General features: G+C 45.5%; 1 protein-coding gene across 1 annotated transcript in view; it reads left to right on the top strand.

The window, feature by feature from the left end:
- shank2a (SH3 and multiple ankyrin repeat domains 2a) overlaps positions 1 to 19,579 on the top strand; it is a 174,860-nt gene that overhangs the window by 45,918 nt on the left and 109,363 nt on the right. The window contains exons 5-11 of the mRNA XM_069139632.1: positions 267 to 470; positions 4,218 to 4,289; positions 7,154 to 7,262; positions 10,630 to 10,781; positions 11,894 to 12,061; positions 14,416 to 14,532; positions 19,155 to 19,232. Coding sequence (XP_068995733.1) covers positions 267 to 470; positions 4,218 to 4,289; positions 7,154 to 7,262; positions 10,630 to 10,781; positions 11,894 to 12,061; positions 14,416 to 14,532; positions 19,155 to 19,232 — 900 coding nt within the window. The remainder of the gene's footprint in view (positions 1 to 266; positions 471 to 4,217; positions 4,290 to 7,153; positions 7,263 to 10,629; positions 10,782 to 11,893; positions 12,062 to 14,415; positions 14,533 to 19,154; positions 19,233 to 19,579) is intronic.

The following is a 19,579-nucleotide window of genomic DNA, read 5'->3' as shown; positions in this document are numbered from 1 at the left end:
ACCTCCTCTGATTGGCCTCCATTGTCCTCTGGTTCTGTTCTAGTCCTCCACCAGTCTCATGTCCCAACATATTCACGTGTCCATCAAAAGTAGGAGTTTAGGCCCACAAGTCGGCTGTCTGTCACACGTTGATAATGTTACAGCTCTGCTGAGTCATTACTTCACAAATATGAATATTTAATTTGTGTGTTGATTGCTGTGGCAGCCAGCCAGCCCTCCATCATCACTCTCTAATCAATGTGCCCCCCTCCACTCCCCCCCAGCAGAAATGCATGCGGTTCAACCCGGATGCGACAGTGTGGGTTGCCAAGCAGCGGATCCTGTGTACGCTCAACCAGAGCCTGAAAGACGTGCTGAACTACGGGCTGTTCCAGCCGGCCAGCAACGGGAGGGACGGCAAGTTCCTGGATGAGGAGCGCATCCTCCGAGAGTACCCGCAGCCAATCAGCAGGGGCGTCCCGTCTCTGGAGGTAAACTGTTCTCAGAGTCTCATCTACATTCACATCAGTGGAACCTTTAGTGGTGATGGAGACTCAACAATAACACATGAACGGTATCTCAGCTCTGTTTTAAATCTTATTTACTGGGCGATAGAAACAAAGAACTGTCATTCAAAACTCTGTTTATACTTCATCTTGTTACCATGGTGGACCAATAAGTCCAGAGTGTTCCTGAACGCAGCACGGTGCGGCACTGTTAGATAGATGGTAGATAGACTTTATTGATCCCAGAAGGGAAATCTTGAATCAATATTTCATAGATGTTCTTTCACAGATGGAACATTTCACATTTAAAGATGGAGCCCTGAGAGAAGCAGCAACAACTCAACGTGCAGTTTTTATACATTTTAATCTGCAGGCTCTTCATCAGTGGATGTTTTTTTATTTTAGATTTAACTTTATTGTCATTGTGCTGAGTACAGGTACAAAGCTAATAAAACGCAAAGTGTTGTTTACAGTTAGTAAGTATAGGATGTAATATATTCTAATATTAACAGTGGATTTAAAGTCATATACAAATATAACCACGTTTCCCAAAAAGTAGTGACGCATAAAATGTAAATAAAAACAGAATGCGATGATTTGCAAATCTCATGAACTCGTATTTGATTGCAAATAGACCGAAGAACACATATCACACGTTGAAACGGAGAAATTCTACTTTTTAATGAAACATTGTTTAGCTTATTTGTTACATTTGTGAGTCTTCCAGCTTTAAGTTGAGCTTGTGGTATTTCCTTCTTTTTTGGAACAGATTTATTGTCACTTTAATATCACTTTTTCTGTTTTGTGTCAGACTTTAAGAAGCCAAATAATAAAAAAATTTAAAAATTATTAAAAAAAACTTTGTTTGTGAAGCACCTTTCATTCAAGAAATGCAGCTCAAAGTGCTTCACAGCAAGAGAATGACATGCAGTGTTTCACATTAAAACAGATATAAAGGAACATAATATAGAAAATAAATTAAATGCATGAGAACAGAATAAAAGCATAAAATTAACACAAATACAGTTAAATTATGAAATAAAACTACATTTAAACTGAATTAAATTTAAATGATCTTACGACCAGGATCTTCTTCATTAATCAACAGCAGCTCTTTATGTTGTTCTGGATGCTGAGCTGCAGCTTCCTGTGTCGACTCCTCATTTGTCAGGAGTCCGGTTTTCCTCTGTTTTGCCCCCGATCTCCTCTCCTCCTGTGTCCCCTCAGTCCCCTGTCTGCTTGTTCTGTGTCCTCCTCTCCTCCTGTGTCCCCTCAGTTCCCTGTCTGCTTGTTCTGTGTCCTCCTCTCCTCCTGTGTCCCCTCAGTCCCCTGTCTGCTTTTTCTGTGTCCTCCTCTCCTCCTGTGTCCCCTCAGTCCCCTGTCTGCTTGTTCTCTGTCCTCCTCTCCTCCTGTGTCCCCTCAGTCCTCTGTCTGCTTGTTCTGTGTCCTCCTCTCCTCTCCTCCTGTGTCCCCTCAGTCCCCTGTCTGCTTGTTCTGTGTCCTCCTCTCCTCTCCTCCCGTGGCCACGCCCCTCACCGGTCCCAGCAGCTGCAGCCACTCACCCCTGATCACCACCTGCAGGTGTGCTGCATCTCCATGATCATCTCCCTGGTCAAAATCACACAAAAAAAAAATCAAGTAACAAGTATACAAGACTTGTCAATAAAATTAAAATTAAATACAGGATATTGGTGACATGATACTATGCCAAATATTCTCATGTTGAATAGTGCTGGTGGGACTTTCCCCACCTATTGCAAGCCTGTGCATTACTGTATCATCTGGATATTAATTAACAATTGGATTTCATACTGATAAAAGTACCCTGCCCCAGCACTCCTCTGGTTGTCAGTTCATTTGTTAATCACCCGTCCGTCCTCCGTCTGTTCTCCGTCCGTCCTGCTCCTCCTGCTCCTCCTGCGGAGCTCCCTGTCGAAGTCACCAGTCGGTGGAGTTACCCTCCCGACTTGGAGTATTATTGACTCCGTTTCTTCCAGTGGTCCTGTCCGCTGGTCTGCCGGCTGCCCTGCCAGCCGTGTCTCCCCGGATCTGTCAGTTGAGTCGCCCTCCCGACTGGAAGCAAGTGGACACGATAGGTGCCACCTTTTGACAGAATGAACCGACCAAGGAAGGACCCAGCGGCCACAGACTCGGGGCCGAGGTACATGACTTTATTTCAATATTTTGCCAGTCAGGCCCGCCGGAATAATCCCGTTTCCGCTGAACCCAGGACTGGGTTTGAGGGAACCCGCCTGGCTTTCTGGGACTCCCCCAGAAGGAGGCGATGCCGGGGTCACCGGCCATCCGGTCCTGCTACGCCCCTGGTCTCTGGATGTGTAGCCGTCAGTCGCCACGAGCGAGCCCACAGACCCGTCTGTCGCCACGAGCGAGCCCACGGCCCAGTCAGTCGCTACGAGCGAGCCCACGGCCCAGTCAGTCGCTACAAGTGAGCCCACGGCCCAGTCAGTCGCCACGAGCAAGCCTACGGCCCAGTCAGTCGCCATGAGCGAGCCCACGGCCCAGTCAGTCACCACGAGCGAGCCCACGGCCCAGTCAGTCACCACGAGCGAGCCCACGGCCCTGTCAGTCGCTACGAGCGAGCCTACAGCCCCGTCAGTCGCCACTACGGACTCTCTACCCCCGCAGTGCCGGCGAGCGATCCAGACGCCATTCGGGATGAGGAGTTGGTCTACAGTATCATGCAGGCCGTGCCTCCAGTTGCGGCCAATGATCCAGACGCCATCCGGGCCAGGGTGTTGGCCCGCAAGGGCCTGCAGCGTGGCCCACGCGGCAGTAGCACTGCTCCTCCGTTTCCTGTCGCTGGACGGATCGTCGACGTCCTGTCTCCAGCTCCTGCATCCTCCGGCGCGGTCGACACCCCGCCTCCGGCTCCGTCCTCCGGCGCGGTCATCGCCCCGCCTCCAGCTCCGTCCTCCGGCTCTGTCCTCCGGCTCTGTCCTCCGGCACGGCCGACGTCCCGCCTCCGGCTCTTGCTGCCTTCGGGTGGGTCGCAGCCCTGCCTCGTCATCATCCTCCGGGGCGGTCCCCCGAGCCCGTCCTGCCCCGTGGGCGTCCTTCGGAGAGGTCCCTTGAACCTGTCCTGCCCCGTGGGCGTCCTCCGGGGCGGTCCCCCGAGCCCGTGGGCGTCCTCCGGGGCGGTCACCCCAGGCCATCCTGCCCTGTGCCTGTGCTCCGTCCACCTAGGTTTCCCTTCTTTTGTCTCTCCAGTAGTGTGATGAGCGATTCATTCTTAAACTGTAGTGTAACATGGTGGTGAGTCTCTTAAACTGGTGTAACATGATGAAAATTGTAAATATACACAGCACTGTCCATCTGGCTGCTGCAGGACACGTTAAACTGCAGGATCAGCAGCTGCATGTCGTCTGTTAACGAAAACCATAATTACAATAAAATGATAAATACTGACCATAAACCTTCAGAGGAGAGACGGAGTCGTTCTGAATCTCATCTCACCATGAAAGTAATGAAATGCGTTATTAATAAATCTCAGGCTGATCTCCGGTGATCCTCTTCCACAGTAACAATCACTGTAGAGGTGCATCCAGAGGTGTCGAGCAAACATCTGGTGACGGGGAGTTTTCAGAGAAAGGTTATTGGTTCCCAAGTGTGCTCTGTTATTGGAACAGAGATTTAAAAGAAACCTTGTTTGACCCGTCCGTTTGTTTTGGATCTTTTTTTATTTCTTTAATAATTTGTCTTTTCTCTCAACAGTTCCGCTACAAGAGCCGAGTATACAGGCAGCCCAACGTGGACGAGAAACAGATCGCCAAACTTCACACAAAGGTAAGAACTCAGTCAGGAAGGAGAGAAAACTTCAAAATAAAAGCAAGTTTAAAATGCTGAGTCTTTCTGTGAGACTGTTCAGAGGTCTGAAATGCTCACTGGATCTCAAACAAATGATTTATCACTGAATCAGAACAACTGCTTCCTCTGCAGACATGAACTGGTTCTGCAAATGTTTATTGAGCCTTTTGGTGCTCAGACAAACAGCATGCATCATTTCCTGCCTCTCTGCCATGTTTTATCTCCAAGTGAGGAAGTGGAACATTTTCAGTTTTATTTTACATTTTCGAAGTGCTCTGTTTGATTGACAGGCCTGTGGTGCAGTCAGGTTACAGCTATCGGTGGGCGGGACGTAGTATCGTCAGGTTTCCAATCAGATCGGTCAGATCCACCGCTGGCTCCTCCCCCAGCTCGTCCAAATATGGTCACTTCCTGCTCCAAACTGCTCCGAACTAGCAAAGATGGTGACGGACAGAATCTGAACTGGAGGATTCATAACGTTCACAAACCAACGATGACCTCACTGATGGTTGATGACATCACTGATGGATGATGACCTCAGTGATGGTTGAGTAGAGTGCATAATTTCATCGAGTCCCACTAATCTGTCATTTATAATGCGGGAAATTAAATGCGGGAGATACATTCATACAGTAAACTGGAGGTTTTGAGCCCCTCTGGCTGTGTAAGTGGAGTTCCGGGCTGCGGTCCCACAGATACTGTAATCCTGTACAGCAGCCAAACCGTAAGTGTCTCTGGCAGCTCGGTGTCTGTGGCATGCTGGGAAACCGTCTGACAGCTGCTCTACTTCTACATCTCAGTGAGGACAGGAGCACGGGAAGAGACAGAAACTCAAAGAAGACGTGTTTTATAAATACAGAGCAGATACATGAAAGAAGATCCTCTCAGACCAGAACCAACCAAACAAAACCAAACAGGAAGTCATTATTCAGAAAATAAATGTGGCTCCTCAGAGATACACATTGATTTCTAATACGGAGCCGCTTCTTGGATGGAGACAATGTTTTGGAGCTAATCCTGTTGGCCACGCAGTCTGCTGCTCTGTGATTGGCTAAGGGCTCACACAGACAGCCAATCAGCTCTCAGTCTCCCAACCTGTTTCAGCATCCTCCAGACTGTGATTCACCAAGGCCTGGAGACACACACACACACACACACACACACACACACACACACACACACACACAAAATCATAATAATGATAAAGAATGTTAATATACAACTAATTAAAATCATCAGAGGAGGTTTACAAGGCAGTCATAACATAGAACCATTTATTTCTCTGACCAAACTCCGGTCTGACCGGGTCAAACTGAACCACGGTTCGGTTCGTTTGTGGTCTGAAAACACTTTCTGGTTGGTTTGGACTTTTGGACCAGTTACAGGAAACAGAGGCAGACTATCATCACCCGTTAAACACCAGAAGAAAGAAAAAGAACCGGTAGAAAAGTAGAAGTGAGCTGCGGTATCGCGTGAAGAAGAGACAAAGGATTTAACTGTAAATACGCAGAAACTTTGAACGTATTATCTGAGAGGTTAACAGGGCTTCATCTGAGGAAACGAATTTAACCATGAAACTAGTACGTGATCATAAAACCTCGCAATAATAGATAAAGCAGGTTTAATGGTACAGCACACTTCAACAACATGAAAACATTAAAGGCACTAAAATATCAAGCAAAAGAAAAATACTTTTAAAAACAATAAAAACAGTGATTAAAACATTTGAATAAAAGAAACAAAAACAAGCTAAAAGAGGATAAAAGTTACAATGCAGTGTACGACATAAAATACAGAAATAATGTCCTCAAATCTGGTTCAATAAAAGGCAGCCACAAACAGAAAAGTCTTAAAGCCTGATTTAAAGGAGCTGAGAGCTGCATTGGTGCTAGTAGACCTTAAATTGATCTCCCATTAAATCACAGAGCTGCTGCTCGCCTGCCGTCCAACACCACTTCTGGTTCAGTCTTTTCCAAGGACACAGAAGGACGCGGTCATGGAACCACCAGCCTTACAACCCTGTGTACCATCTGACTCATTGATACCGGCTGGTTTCCATTTTGGTGAACTGGTTCCAGGGTTCTGGTATTTTCCTGAGCATGCTGACTCATTGTCGTGTTACAACACAATCAGTTCATCTCTGCGGTCCTGCAGTGAGTCAAAATGGGTCCTGAGAAAAAGGGCAACAGGAAACTATAAAAGTCTTTAGAAGAGAAGTTCAGATTCACATGATCCAAACGGATTCAGGGATGTTTGGATGGATTGGTTCAGACTATAAACAGCAGCTGTTAAAAGATTATTATAATGAATGTTCTGCTGTGTTCTGGTGGATCAGGACCAGGACAACTTTAATTCACCTCCCATCCCACACTTCTTCCTTTTCACTCCTCATTTATTCTTCTGCCTTTTCTTTCCAATCTCTTCTTTCACTGCTTTCCATTGTCTTTTTCTTCTTCTGCTGTCTCATTCTTCTTCCCTCATTTCCTCCTCTCCTTCGGGGAGCTGCTCTCTTATCTATTTTTATCCTGCGACCTGGAAAGAAAGACAGCAGATGGACCAGAAGAGAAAGGAGCATTTATTCCACGTTTTACAATCACCACTGAGTCCTCAGCGTCGCCTCCTGAGCACACTTCTTTTCTATTACTCTGTCGTTAATACAACTGTTTTCCGAATCGTTTCCACTGTTCACCCTCCGTTGTGTTTGACCCTCGACACCTTCCTCTATCTCCACTTCTATTTCAGTCTTTGTGCAGCTCTGAACCTCTCCGGTCTACCTCTCCCTCACACCCACCTCCGTTTGTTCTTCCTTCTCTCAGTAATCTTCTTCTTCTCTGGTTTCACAGGCCAATCTGAAGAAGTTCATGGACCTTATTCAGCACAACCAGGTGGACAAAGTGTCCAAGATGTTGGAGAGAGGCCTGGACCCCAACTACCACGACGGTGACACCGGCGGTAAGGCTGCAGGCTGCACACCAGCACAGACACCCAACAGTTCAGGGACAATAAAGGTTGAAACCTGGCGGATTGAGAGAGCGCTGTGGGCACAGTCACAAGGAAAAGGAGCATCTGAAAACTTGGAGGAGGACAGTTGTCGTATTTGCAGAAAAATGAACAGAAAACACATTTTTGCCTCTTAGCTGTCGGAGTTTTAACAACACCCACCTTTTGTCAACAAAGGTCAAAGTTAACCACAGTGTTAAACTGTGCTGGAACAGCTGTTCGGCCTCGGTACCAGATGTTAGAAGCCCGTTAAACACAGACGTGTAGAAACTGGAACATGGAGGACGTGGCCCGGTGGGCAGCAGTGAAGGACTGTGTTTGTGTGTGAATGTGTTCCAGGTGTGAACACACAGTTGTGTACCAGGTACTCCTGAGAGGGGAGTGTGTGTTCAGTCCGCCTGCTGCATCCTCAGGAAACACACTTATTATAGCCAAAGACTCGGTGTCTGTGTTTTCACAGCGACGCTGCCGAGGTGATGAGCTGTGGCCTGAAGTCAGCGTGTTCATGACGCTGATCAGTGAGCAGCTGAACATGAAGCTGAAATATCAAATGTTATAATTACACTTAAAACTTTATTCATTTAGATGGTGATTGGACAATTGAAAATATATGGCAATAAATATTAAATATGGTCATTTCTGGCTTCTGGCTTCGGGACATGTCTGTTTTGATTGACATGCCTGGGGGCGGGGCGTAGTGTTCTCAGGTTCTCAGTTAGATCTCCCCCTTGCGCCGCACCAACTTGTTTAAATATGATCACTTCCGGCTCCACTTCTGTGGAAATTATCCACAATTCAATCACAACAAACACGGAGAGTTAATTTCCTCTGGTAGAAGTTCAGTTTTCATCCAGTTTCACTCCAACGCTGCTCTGTTTTGTCTTCAATATCACAGGAAGGAGTTTTCACACATTAAATAAAAACTTTTAAACCCCATTTGACTTTTTAACCAGATAAAAAAAATGGTGATAAATACATCATGCAGGCACTACTGGGATCAAGCTGTATGTTTTCTGTTTTTAAAAACATTTTAGTCGAAATTTGTGATCTTGACAGAAACAAAACTAAACATTTCACGAGATAAAAACCTAACGTTTCTTCATCCAACCCAGTGTAACGCCAAAACATGTAATATACACATCAGTCCACTAGAGGACATCTGTCAGGGTCACGTTTGGCCTTGAGTCGGCGTGAAAAGTATGTTTGTCCAGGATTGAAGAAAGGCTCATGTGACGAAGAACGAAGAGTGATAAAGTCGAAGTAGGGAGGCGGGTCGTGGTTTGGAGTAAAATAAGTAAAGTTACGTAGCCAACCTCTAGTGGCACTTGGTGGTATTGCAGTGTGACAGACATCTTTGCCGTCACTGTGGGTTTTATCGGCTGAACGCACAACATTTCACCAAAGTACGATGTTCTAATTTGTTTATTCCACACAAACGATCACTTTTAACTCTGGTGCTCTCCTGCCGGGCATTCAAGCACATGCCACACAACCTGTCCCCAACCTGTCAACCAGCCTTCCTCTCCATGTCCCTAGGAGTGAGAGACCTGGTGTCCTGTTGCTTGTTTTTTTTAAGGGAAGAGGGGGACAATCAGTCATTGATTTCAGCTGAGGCTAATAAAGCCTCATCCAGGCACCATTCCCTGAACCACTCCCCCAATCAGTCCCTCCTGCAGCTGAGCCAAACCACGCTCCGCCACCACATGCAGTCAGTGCAGAAAAAAGCTGCTCATAGTTTTAAAATATAGATTGAAAATAACAACAACTGCCAGATCTCACAAGGTAAATGAGCGTTTTCTTGCAGACCTGCAGAAAACACAGTTTCCTGTTAGAAGGAGTGTTTAAAGTCTAACTGGGACACGTCTGCTGTCTTGAAGTTTTGTTTTGATGACCTCATTTAGAAATATACTGTGATGTTTTAATCACCTCAGTTTTCATTTTACAACTCGAACTAATTTTGTGACAGACAGTTGACCTGCTTTCATCAGCATCAGCTCTGAGAGGAAACAACCTGCTCTGAAAGGACAGCTGATAAAACCCCAAATGAACTGCAGAGTGGTGACAAAGGCAGGAGGATAAATAATACACAGATGGAGACGGTGTCCATGCTGGTGGACCGGAGCGTCCTCATTTACTTTCACACTCTATTTATAGATTTTTTTTTTAATGTGAATCCTGAAACTCACCCATGTATTTCCCCTCGTTTTGACAGGTGAGCACAGCTTCATTCAAACTTGAATATTCTCCACTTAACTACCGCGAAAAGACTAAAAATCCGACCACTTCCGAGTGAACCACACTAGCTGTTTGTCACGAGTGGGAGTTTAATGTGAGCCAACGGCAGGAAACAACCTCCAAATAGATCTTTATTTTATGAAATACAGCAGGGAGTCCGTTTCATCATGACAAAATGAGCTGAGCTGAAAGTGTAACATGGACTGAGAGTCTTTTATAAGCATGAGAGCAGACACATTAAATCAGTTATGCGTGTCATGATGGGCGGAGTCTGTCTCAGGCCTCAAATAAAGGTGTGTACCTCACCTGTATTTAAAACAGTTGTTGGGTTTGTCAACCGCTAATTTGAAGCCTCCTGTTTGCTTGTAGCCATCTTGGTTTCATGGAGCCAGAAGTGACCATATTTGGACGAGCTGGGAAGGAGTGAGGGGAGGATCTTAAGAATCTGAGGAGACTATGTCACGCCTACAGATACACCCCCAAACATAGCTGAATTTAGCCAATAGCACAAGAAGTTGATGCTTTTAGAATAGGAATCTATTGGAGACAGAGGTTTATTGGAGGCAGCCCCTAGTGGCCCTCAGTGGTACTGCACTTCAAGGCAGTTTTAGTCCAGTTTTCTATACAGTCTATGATTTAAGCCTTTGGGATGAATTCCAAATTCAGATATGAAGCTGCTGTGTGCTTTTGCTTCATTTTCATATTACTTGCAATTAGCTTGCGTTGGCCTGAATCTGTTCCCTCTGTTTTTCCTCTGGGCCTTACATAACTTCTCACAACACAAGTCCTGCATGGACATGGAGGATTTACTCAGTCTGAGAGAAAAACAGACCCATTTTATATTAAATAACATTAAAGCTGCAGGAAAAGGAAGTTAGATTTGTCTGTGAGTCATCAGCTTTAGAACCATGAACATTACTCAAGATTATCCACCGTTAAACCAGCAGAAGGGAAATCAGACACACCCTGAATGCACCTTTAGACTGTTAAAAAGAGATTCTGATATTATTATCAACTCTTATTAAAAGCAAACTGTGGAAGCAGAAGCTGGAATCATGTTTTTATCTCCATCTTCTTTCCTCAGAGAGCCCGTTGACGTTCGCGGCTCACCTGGACAACGTGGTGGAGATGATCAAGGTGCTGAAGAACGGAGGAGCTCACCTGGACTTCAGAGCCAAAGACGGCATGACGGCGCTCCACAAAGCTGCCCGGTCCAAGAACCACGTTGTTCTGACGGTAAGCAGACAGGACCACACTCATCCACATCTCCTCCTCTTTCATCTGTTCACACTGCAGTGCTGGATGTCTCGGAGGTGGAGTTACAACGAGAAGCTGACAGTTTGCAGATCGTGCTGAAACATCTTTGAAGCAGCAACTTTTAATGCACACAGACCCATCGCTTAATGAGCTGATGAAGGAAGAAACCTCAGACTGAAGGCTGAAGACGAGCTGAGACGAGACTTCACTGTCAGTTTTTAAATCTTTTTAAATCTCACAATGAACTTTTGTTACAGCGGTGCTTTAATACTTTTATCAGTTTCATTTGAAGTTTAAAGCACTTTATGATATTTGCTTTAGAAAATCATTTCAGAAATAAAGTTTATTGTGATGTAACTATTAATATTATTAATTTCAAATGAAAGAGAATATTTTTACCACAATTTAAAAAAGACATAATTAAATATGATTTCAGACCACAGTCTGGATATAAAAGAGTTCGTAGCTTCAGGTCTGTAAAATGGTTCTGATCCAGAAGTGTCTTCAGCTGCAATACCATCGAGTGCCACTAGAGGTCGGCTCCAAAAAGCCTCCGGCTCCATAGACTCCCATTCAACTTCTCTCATCAAATCCAAAGTGAATAAAATGTGTCCATCAGTTATCTCGGTGTTGTTAGCTAAAGTCACTCCTTCTTATTAGTTTTCTGGAGGTCCATCTGAAAATAATCCCTCATTCATTAGAAAAGAAGATTCAAGAAGACCTGTTTTTGGGGGCGTGTCTGTTTGATTGACAGGCCTGTGGTGCAGTCAGGTTACAGCTATCGGTGGGCGGGACGTAGTATCGTCAGGTTTCCGATCAGATCAGTCAGATCCACCGCTGGCTCCTCCCCCAGCTCGTCCAAATATGGTCACTTCCTGCTCCAAACTGCTCGGAACTAGCAAAGATGGTGACGGACAGAATCTGAACTGGAGGATTCATGACGTTCACAAACCAACGATGACATCACTGATAGATGATGACCTCACTGATGGTTGATGGTTGATTCAGAGTAAGTAAAACTTGATGATCCGCCTGCTTAATGGTTATTTTCTGTCTGTTTTTGACCCCCCCACCTCACACACACCTCTCAGACGCTGCTGGAGTTGGGAGCCTCTCCGGACTACAAGGACAGCCGCGGTCTGACTCCTCTGTACCACAGCGTGGTGGTGGGAGGAGATCCCGGCTGCTGCGAGCTCCTGTTGAACCAGCACGCCTCCGTCTGCTGCCAGGACGAGAATGGCTGGCACGAAGTTCACCAGGTACACACACACACACACACACACACTTGTGTTGAGAAGACGCACACACTCTCGGCCGTCCCCCGGCGGTGGGCGGCCATGTTGGCAGCTCTTCCTGGTTGGAGAAGATAAAGCCGTTTACAGAGCGCCTCCCTGCAGCGGTGACACACTGAGCGTCCCCACGTTGTGTACGTGTGTGCACGAGTGTGCGCTTGAGCCATCAGTTTTATCAGATTGCTTATATCTGTCCTCCTGTTGAGTTGCAACACCCCCACCCCCCTCCCCTCCCAATCTGTCCCGCTTCTGACTGGATAACAATCAGCTGTCAGAGAACAGGAGAACAGCTGCTGCTGCTTCAAGGTTGTGTTAAATCCTCCAGGAAAAATCCCACTTCAGTAAAAGAAGCCAACCAATAATTTCAGAGTGAACGCAGCAGGATCAATAAGTTCAGAGTGTTCCTGAACATTAGCGATGTCACCATGGAAACCTGAAACTGGAGCAGAGAACCAGCAGATTTTTGGGGAACAAAATCTTCAACACACTTGCTTTGATTTCCCCTACAGAATCAGGTTTTGGGTCAAAATTTGGGGGAACAGGAACTCTTAAACACGCCACTAACAGCGCGTTTTCAACGCTGGATGTTGGAGAACCCCGTTGCCATGGCGACACAGTTCAGGTGGTTTGTGTTCTCTGGGTTTCAAAAGACGCAGCAACAAACAGGAAACTGAAACAAAGTGACAAAGAGGGAAGAAGAAGAGCTCACAGACTAAATACAGCAGGGAGGGAAGGACAACGAGGGACAGGTGAAACTACTCAGGGGGGGGGGGGGCCAACAATCATACAAAGGACAGGAAGTGAAACAAAGACAGATAACAAGAGGTGAGTCATTTCCAAATCAAACAGGAAGTACCAAACCCAGACTGACCTGAAGACTACGAAGCAGAAAAGAAGTCAGAACCAGAACAGAACCTCAGAAGGTCCCGGTGGAACTCGGTGTTGACAGTCTGACTCTGGGGGACCAATTCACGGTGACACAAAGAAAACCCACCTGGTGTCTCCTGACCTGACGCCTTCTTCGGTCTGGGACGGTGAAGCTCCACCCCTGTTGAAGGATAGAATTTTACCACATTTTTAATAATATTAAAATTGATTTGAGTCATTTATGGACCAACAACTGAAGATCAAGCAGCATCTTTGTAAAACTGTCGGAAACCTTCCTGCTCTCCTCTGTTTTATCTTTTACTCCTGCTGACCTGTGCAGTGAAAGACTGACAATTTGCTGATCACACGTCACCATCTTTGTTGCAGCATCAGTTTTGTATTCATGCAGACCCGTCAGGTAACAGCATGATGATGTCAGAGGAATGAAGCCTCTCATTGCCTTCAGGAAGGAGCCAACACGAGGAAAATCAAATCTTTCCTGTTTGTATTATTTTCTATTATCAGCGTTGATGTTTGAATCAGTTGTTCTGTATTTTGTAGCAGAAAAACATTTTGTAACAATTTTAAGAAACAACTTCTTCCATTGAAGATACTTGAATCAGTTTTATAACCAAGGATACACCTCTGAATTTGAACACCAGAACTATATTATTTTGGTGTCCACTGATGTTAGTGTTCAACAATATTTCTAATATTTCATCAGTGTTAAGTTCTTCATGGAGCATCTCTGTGCTGAGCTGTTAACCTGCAGTCCTGCCGACGACCGGACGCTGCTGTTCTCCTGACAAGAAGCACAACGAGCATCAGTGTGGGTCTTTGGATTTTCAGGAACTCTCATCACAACACACTTAAGAGCCTCAAATCAGTCACACACACTCATAATTCAGTATTTCATCCCAATTTAATAACCCTGACTAGAACAGACAACGTTTCATTATCTGAGGTAATAAATTACCAAAGGCACTTAAAATCATTTTAATATTTACAGTTTGGAACCAGAGGAGATGAGACTAACACAGGTTTATGTTTCTCCTGCCTGAAATAACCTGCTTCAGTCTATAATCAGACGTTGTCCTTCCTTCACGACCTCTCGGCCTCTGAGACGAGCTACAACATAAACAGCCTGTCTTCACCTCCTGATGGATTCAGTTGTACATCAGATTGGATTTGAGCTTGTTATCAGCCCCCTCTTCCCCTCCTACTGTATCGTACTGTGTGTACTCCATCTTCTGATGACTGGGTTGAAACTGAGGCTACAGCTGCTGCCCATCTCCGTGTCACCTCCTCTGCACCACACTGACATCTAGTGTTCACGGCGTCTCACTGCAGCTGCTCTCAGGTGGAGGTGTCAGGCTGCATCTGATGGGCAACTACTGTGTGTGTGTGTGTGTGTGTGTGTGTGTGTGTGTGTGTGTGTGTGTGTGTGTGTGTAGGCTTGCCGTCATGGCCACGTGCAGCATCTGGAGCATCTGCTATTCTACGGAGCCGACATGAGCGCCCAGAACGCTTCGGGAAACACCGCTCTGCACATCTGTGCCCTGTACAACCAGGTGAGCCCGGGGGGGGGGGGTTGGTTCTATCAAACCTGACATAAATAATGACCGATGTGGAGCGTAATCACTGACATAGGAGTTCACTCATAAAAGTTGAATTAGTTAAAAAACAAACACTTGATTGGATAAAGCAGAAATATAAACAAATTCATCTTTAGACAAACACATGGGGAGGAAACTGTATGACAAACAACATAGGTGATATTAATTATTTCACTTTCTATAAACTGTTCATAAACTCCATCCAAACCAGGACTAATGTAGATGTCCTGTTTTTTAGGGTGTTTTAGATTTCAGGATTCATCCTGTTCTAAGCTCATGATTGGTTCTCATTTATCTAGTTTTCCTGGTTTTTATTACTTTATTCCCCAACTTGTGTCAGATCAATGTTTTTGGCGTATTGTTGCTTTTTCAATAATTAAAGAGGAGTTCCTGACATAAATCATGTACATTCGTGATCTACAGGACTGTGATTATTATGGGGGATCGGGCGTGCAGTTTGTCACACCTGCTGTGTGATCTATGATCAATAAAACAGATCTGAGCGTGATGAAGAACCAGTACGGCCTGGAAATGGACTTTTCTGAATATTTAAAGGATGCACAAATTCTTTGAGTTTTTAACGTTGGCCATAGTTTGAAGGAAAAGCAGACGTAAGAGATACTCACCTGTTCCTAAATAAACATGGTTTCCTTTACATTTTCTCCGGTACTTTCCAGAATCAACATTGTTAAACACTCGCCTTCGCGCTGCATGCTGACGAAAGCTTTGCTTGTTTCCTCCACCTCCCTCGGTTCTGCTCTGTTTGTGAACACCCTGCAGGCTCTTTGTTCCTTATTCCCACAGGATAAATTATTTGCAAGTCTTCTTGCATGTTATTTATCATGCTCATATGTTTGATGCCGGGCTCCTGCTGCTGTGAGTGTCCCAGGAGTACAACCGTACCTTCGAGTCATTGTCTACCTTTAATTGTAATAGATAGTTAAAATCCCCCCCTGCTCAAAAACAGGATTTCTTCTTGATCCTACAGTTAAATGTTCGAGCTTCACTGCAGAATGATGGCTGTGCAAAGTTTAAAACTAAAAGGCTGTTTTCACATCCTGCTTAAGGAGGAGTTTCAGGGGCTACCTGGGGTCCAACCAAGACTACCTTGGGTATAAAACAGACTACATTGGGTCCAACGGAGACTACCTGGGGTCCAACAGAGACTACCTGGGGTCCAACAGAGACTACCTTGGGTCTAACGGAGACTACCTTGGGTCTAACAGAGAGACTACCTTGGGTCCAACGGAGACTACCTTGAGTCCAACGGAGACTACCTGGGGTCTAACGGAGACTACCTTGGGTCTAACGGAGACTACCTTGAGTCCAACGGAGACTACCTTGGGTCTAACGGAGACTACCTTGGGTCTAACAGAGAGACTACCTTGGGTCCAATGGAGACTACCTTGAGTCCAACGGAGACTACCTGGGGTCTAACGGAGACTACCTTGAGTCCAACGGAGACTACCTTGAGTCCAACGGAGACTACCTTGGGTCTAACGGAGACTACCCGGGGCCTAACATAGACTACCTTGGGTCCAACGGAGAGACTACCTTGGGTCCAACAGAGAGACTACCTTGGGTCTAACGGGGAGACTACCTTGGGTCTAACGGGGAGACTACCTTGGGTCTAACAGAGAGACTACCTTGGGTCTAACGGAGAGACTACCTTGGGTCTAACAGAGAGACTACCTGGGGTCTAACGGCAACACGGCGCCTCTCACCCTGAGAAAAGGACAAAGTCCAGTCGTTCTCCAGGTGCTTGGTTCCAGAACCGGTGCTGTGCGTGAAGGAGAGCCCAACTATATCTAGTTGGTACCGCTCCACCTCCTGCTCCACCTCCCGCACCAGCTCCGGCTCTTTACCCGCTAGGAGGTGACGTTCCACCTCCCTACAGCTGGTCTATGCTGCCTGCGATCGGTCCGCCACCCGGTCTGCATTGCACCCGACCCTGATGCTTGTCCCTGCAGGTGGTGGGTCAACAGGGTGGCTGCTCCATGTTGTTTCTCCGGGCTGAGCCCGTCCGGGCCTCATGGCTGAAGTCCCGGCCACCAGACGCTCCCCAGTGAGCTCCCCTCCCAGGTCTGGCTCCGGGAGGATGCCCCGGTTTCCCTGATCCGGCCGAGGTGACCTCAGACCGGCTGCTGTTCATCAGGGTCTTTAGAACCGCTCTTAGTCTGGACTCTCCCCTGAGACCAGTTCACCTTTAGAGACCCGACCAGGAGCTGATGACCCGACATCACAGCTCCCAGATCACTGAGCCACTCAAACACCTCCACCACGTTAAGGTGGTGGTTCGTGGAGGAGAATGTGTTCTTGAGAAACAATAGTAGCTAGTGTTTGAGGAAATCATTGAGCCTTTTTATTAATGAAAATACACATTTGTGAGTGTTTTTTAAAGACTGCTGTCTTCAGTAGGGGCCAGTGGGCTCAGCAAGGAGCCACACAGTAGCTGTTGATAATAAATAAAAGGTTTGTCCTTTAAGTGAATGTGCACAGAATAAATGGACCATTTCAAAGACCACTTCACTTAAATTTGTCTTGTTGCCTTCCAGCTGAAGGTCAGCAGCAGCCACTGACACTTTTTTGTACCAACAGTCATTGGAGACCATTTAACACATTGCCCTTCGAGCCCGGCCACAGCTTCATATGAAAAACAGCCCACTCGTGTATTGAAATCAAAGCAAGCTCTTAGTTCCTCTTAAGAAATACAGCCAAGTTTCTGTAGCAAAGGAAACATGTTTTTAACATTTATTAGGGGGTTATGACTCTATAACGTTGATTCTTAGAGGAAAGGATAAGCTAATGTAACAAAAGTTATAATAATAATGATAATAAAGTATATTTTACTTGAACAGGAGGAAATAATACAGCTGCCAGGAACTATTTTCAGAAACACTTTGACTAAAAAAATTTCCCCTCGGGGATTAATAAAGTAACTACCTAACCTAACCTAACCTAATAAGATCGATCAGTCTTTGCATACGCGTGTAATCAGTGCTTAAATGCCCGTACTCCTCTTATTTAACTGTTGTGTATCATCTGGTATTAACAAATCATTAGTCATAACACTCAGTTACATTGTGCCGTGAATTAAAGATAGTAGTACATATTTTTCATGTTCGGCGACAGTTTGTGAGAAGTCATGGCACGAAAGAAAACGTCACAGGTGTATCAAAAGGTCAATGTAGAAGTGCTGATAGTGCGTACAGTGAGTATGGACCCCCTTTGAGTTCTGCTTCAATCATTGTTTGTTGATTAATTCAATGTCTACACACTTGTTTGTAATAAGAATATTGAAAATGACCCGTCTTAAACCCCAAATTGACATGGACGGGGTGATGACTGATGGTGGACGCAAAGTTGGTTTTAGAAATAAATCAGTTCATTTTGATTGTTAATTACAGAGCGGTAAGAAACTTTAGGTTTTGGAAGGATAACAAAACGATAGAATATTCCAATCTTATGTTGTTAAAGCTGGAGAGCAGTGAAGACGATGATAACGACGGTTTCATCTGTGAAGGGGGTTGATGGAACCTGGATTATTCTGTTATTGGATTGTTATACTGTACTTCATAAATATGCATGAAGTACTCTGAATGCATTCCAGTGCAGAAAGCTGCAGAAAAACACAAAAACCTGAAAACTTCTGGCAGGAAAAGGTGCGAGCTTGCTGCCGTCTCCATCAGTGATCTCCACTCGCTAACACAGCGTGAAACGCACAAGAGAAATCCATTTGGAGCAGAAGTTCAGCGGCGTTCAGCCAGGATTCGCTCCACCATCACGGACATTAGAGATGTGACCTTTCTCACATTACATCCCTCCGTCTCTACAGCTGCTTCTGTGATGCATCTTTTGTGTTGGAATAAATGCTCCTGTCACATTTCCATCTTCATCATAAGTGTATCTTATATATAGGAAGAAAAAATAACGACCATGTCGTGGGATTGCCACACTCCAGATGGAAATGAGTAAAAATAACACACTCGTGCACGTCTCAAAATAAGATGCTAAATGTTGAGAAGCCGGCTGCACTGCTCAGATTGTGGTTGTGTATCTGAGAGAGACTCACTGTGATTTTTCAACTCTCAATAGCTTATTGTGGATCTAAAAAAAGTATTTATATTCATGTGTGTGTGCACAGTACATGCGTGGTTGAGCACTTTGTGGGCGATTTGTGCAGCAGATTCGAACCCCTCAGCACTCTCCATCTCTGTTCTTCTCTCCCTCTCTTTCTGTTTCTCTCTCTATCTCGCTCGCCCTCACTCCCTCGTTCTCTTTGAGTGGAGCAATAGATACACACTTAACAGCGAGTGAAGCTGCGCTCCTGATATAGTTAGTAGATGTTCAGTTGTTGTTCTCTGCTCTCAGTGCTGGCATGTTTAGAGGAACTGACCGCTTCCTGCTCCGCTCACTTCTTCTTCTGCTGCTTTTGGAAGATTCTGCTCTCTGGAAGCTAATCCTCCTTTTTCCTCAACAAAGTAGGAGAAGTGAAAGATTTCCTGTGTTGTCTCAGATGTTCCCTCAGCTTTTATTTTATTTTAATACTAGTTTTTCTCCTCTTTCTCCCTCTCCAGGATAACTGTGCCAGAGTGCTGCTTGTTCGTGGAGCTGAAAAGGAAGTGAAGAACTACAACAGCCAGAGTCCATTTCAGGTAAATAAATAAATAAATGAACTGAGCACTCTTCTTCACGGATGTTTTGCATGGAAGCGATAATAGAAGATTGATTTCAGCTTTCCGTGAAAGGGAAAACAACGTTTTTGGTAGCAGCACATTTTTCTCTGGCTCATTTGTTACCATGGCAACAGCGCAAAATGGTCAAGGTCAGTTGCAACCAGGGATGTAAATGTCTCTCTGGCCAGTGTTGTTGTAATTTAAACAATGTGTAGAGCAGGAAAGGAAAACCTTGGCTGTTTCTGTTTGAATCTTCTCACTGCATGTTGGACGTCGCTGCATGTTTAAAACACGACGAGAGGAACCTGAAAAAACTTTGAGGAAGT

This window comes from Embiotoca jacksoni, unplaced genomic scaffold, assembly GCF_022577435.1.
Source record: "Embiotoca jacksoni isolate LCO1_2020_lvr unplaced genomic scaffold, fEmbJac1.0.p SCAF_84, whole genome shotgun sequence".
NCBI lineage: Eukaryota > Metazoa > Chordata > Actinopteri > Embiotocidae > Embiotoca > Embiotoca jacksoni.
Note: the sequence above shows the minus strand (reverse complement) of the source record. Positions and strands in the feature narration are given on the sequence as shown.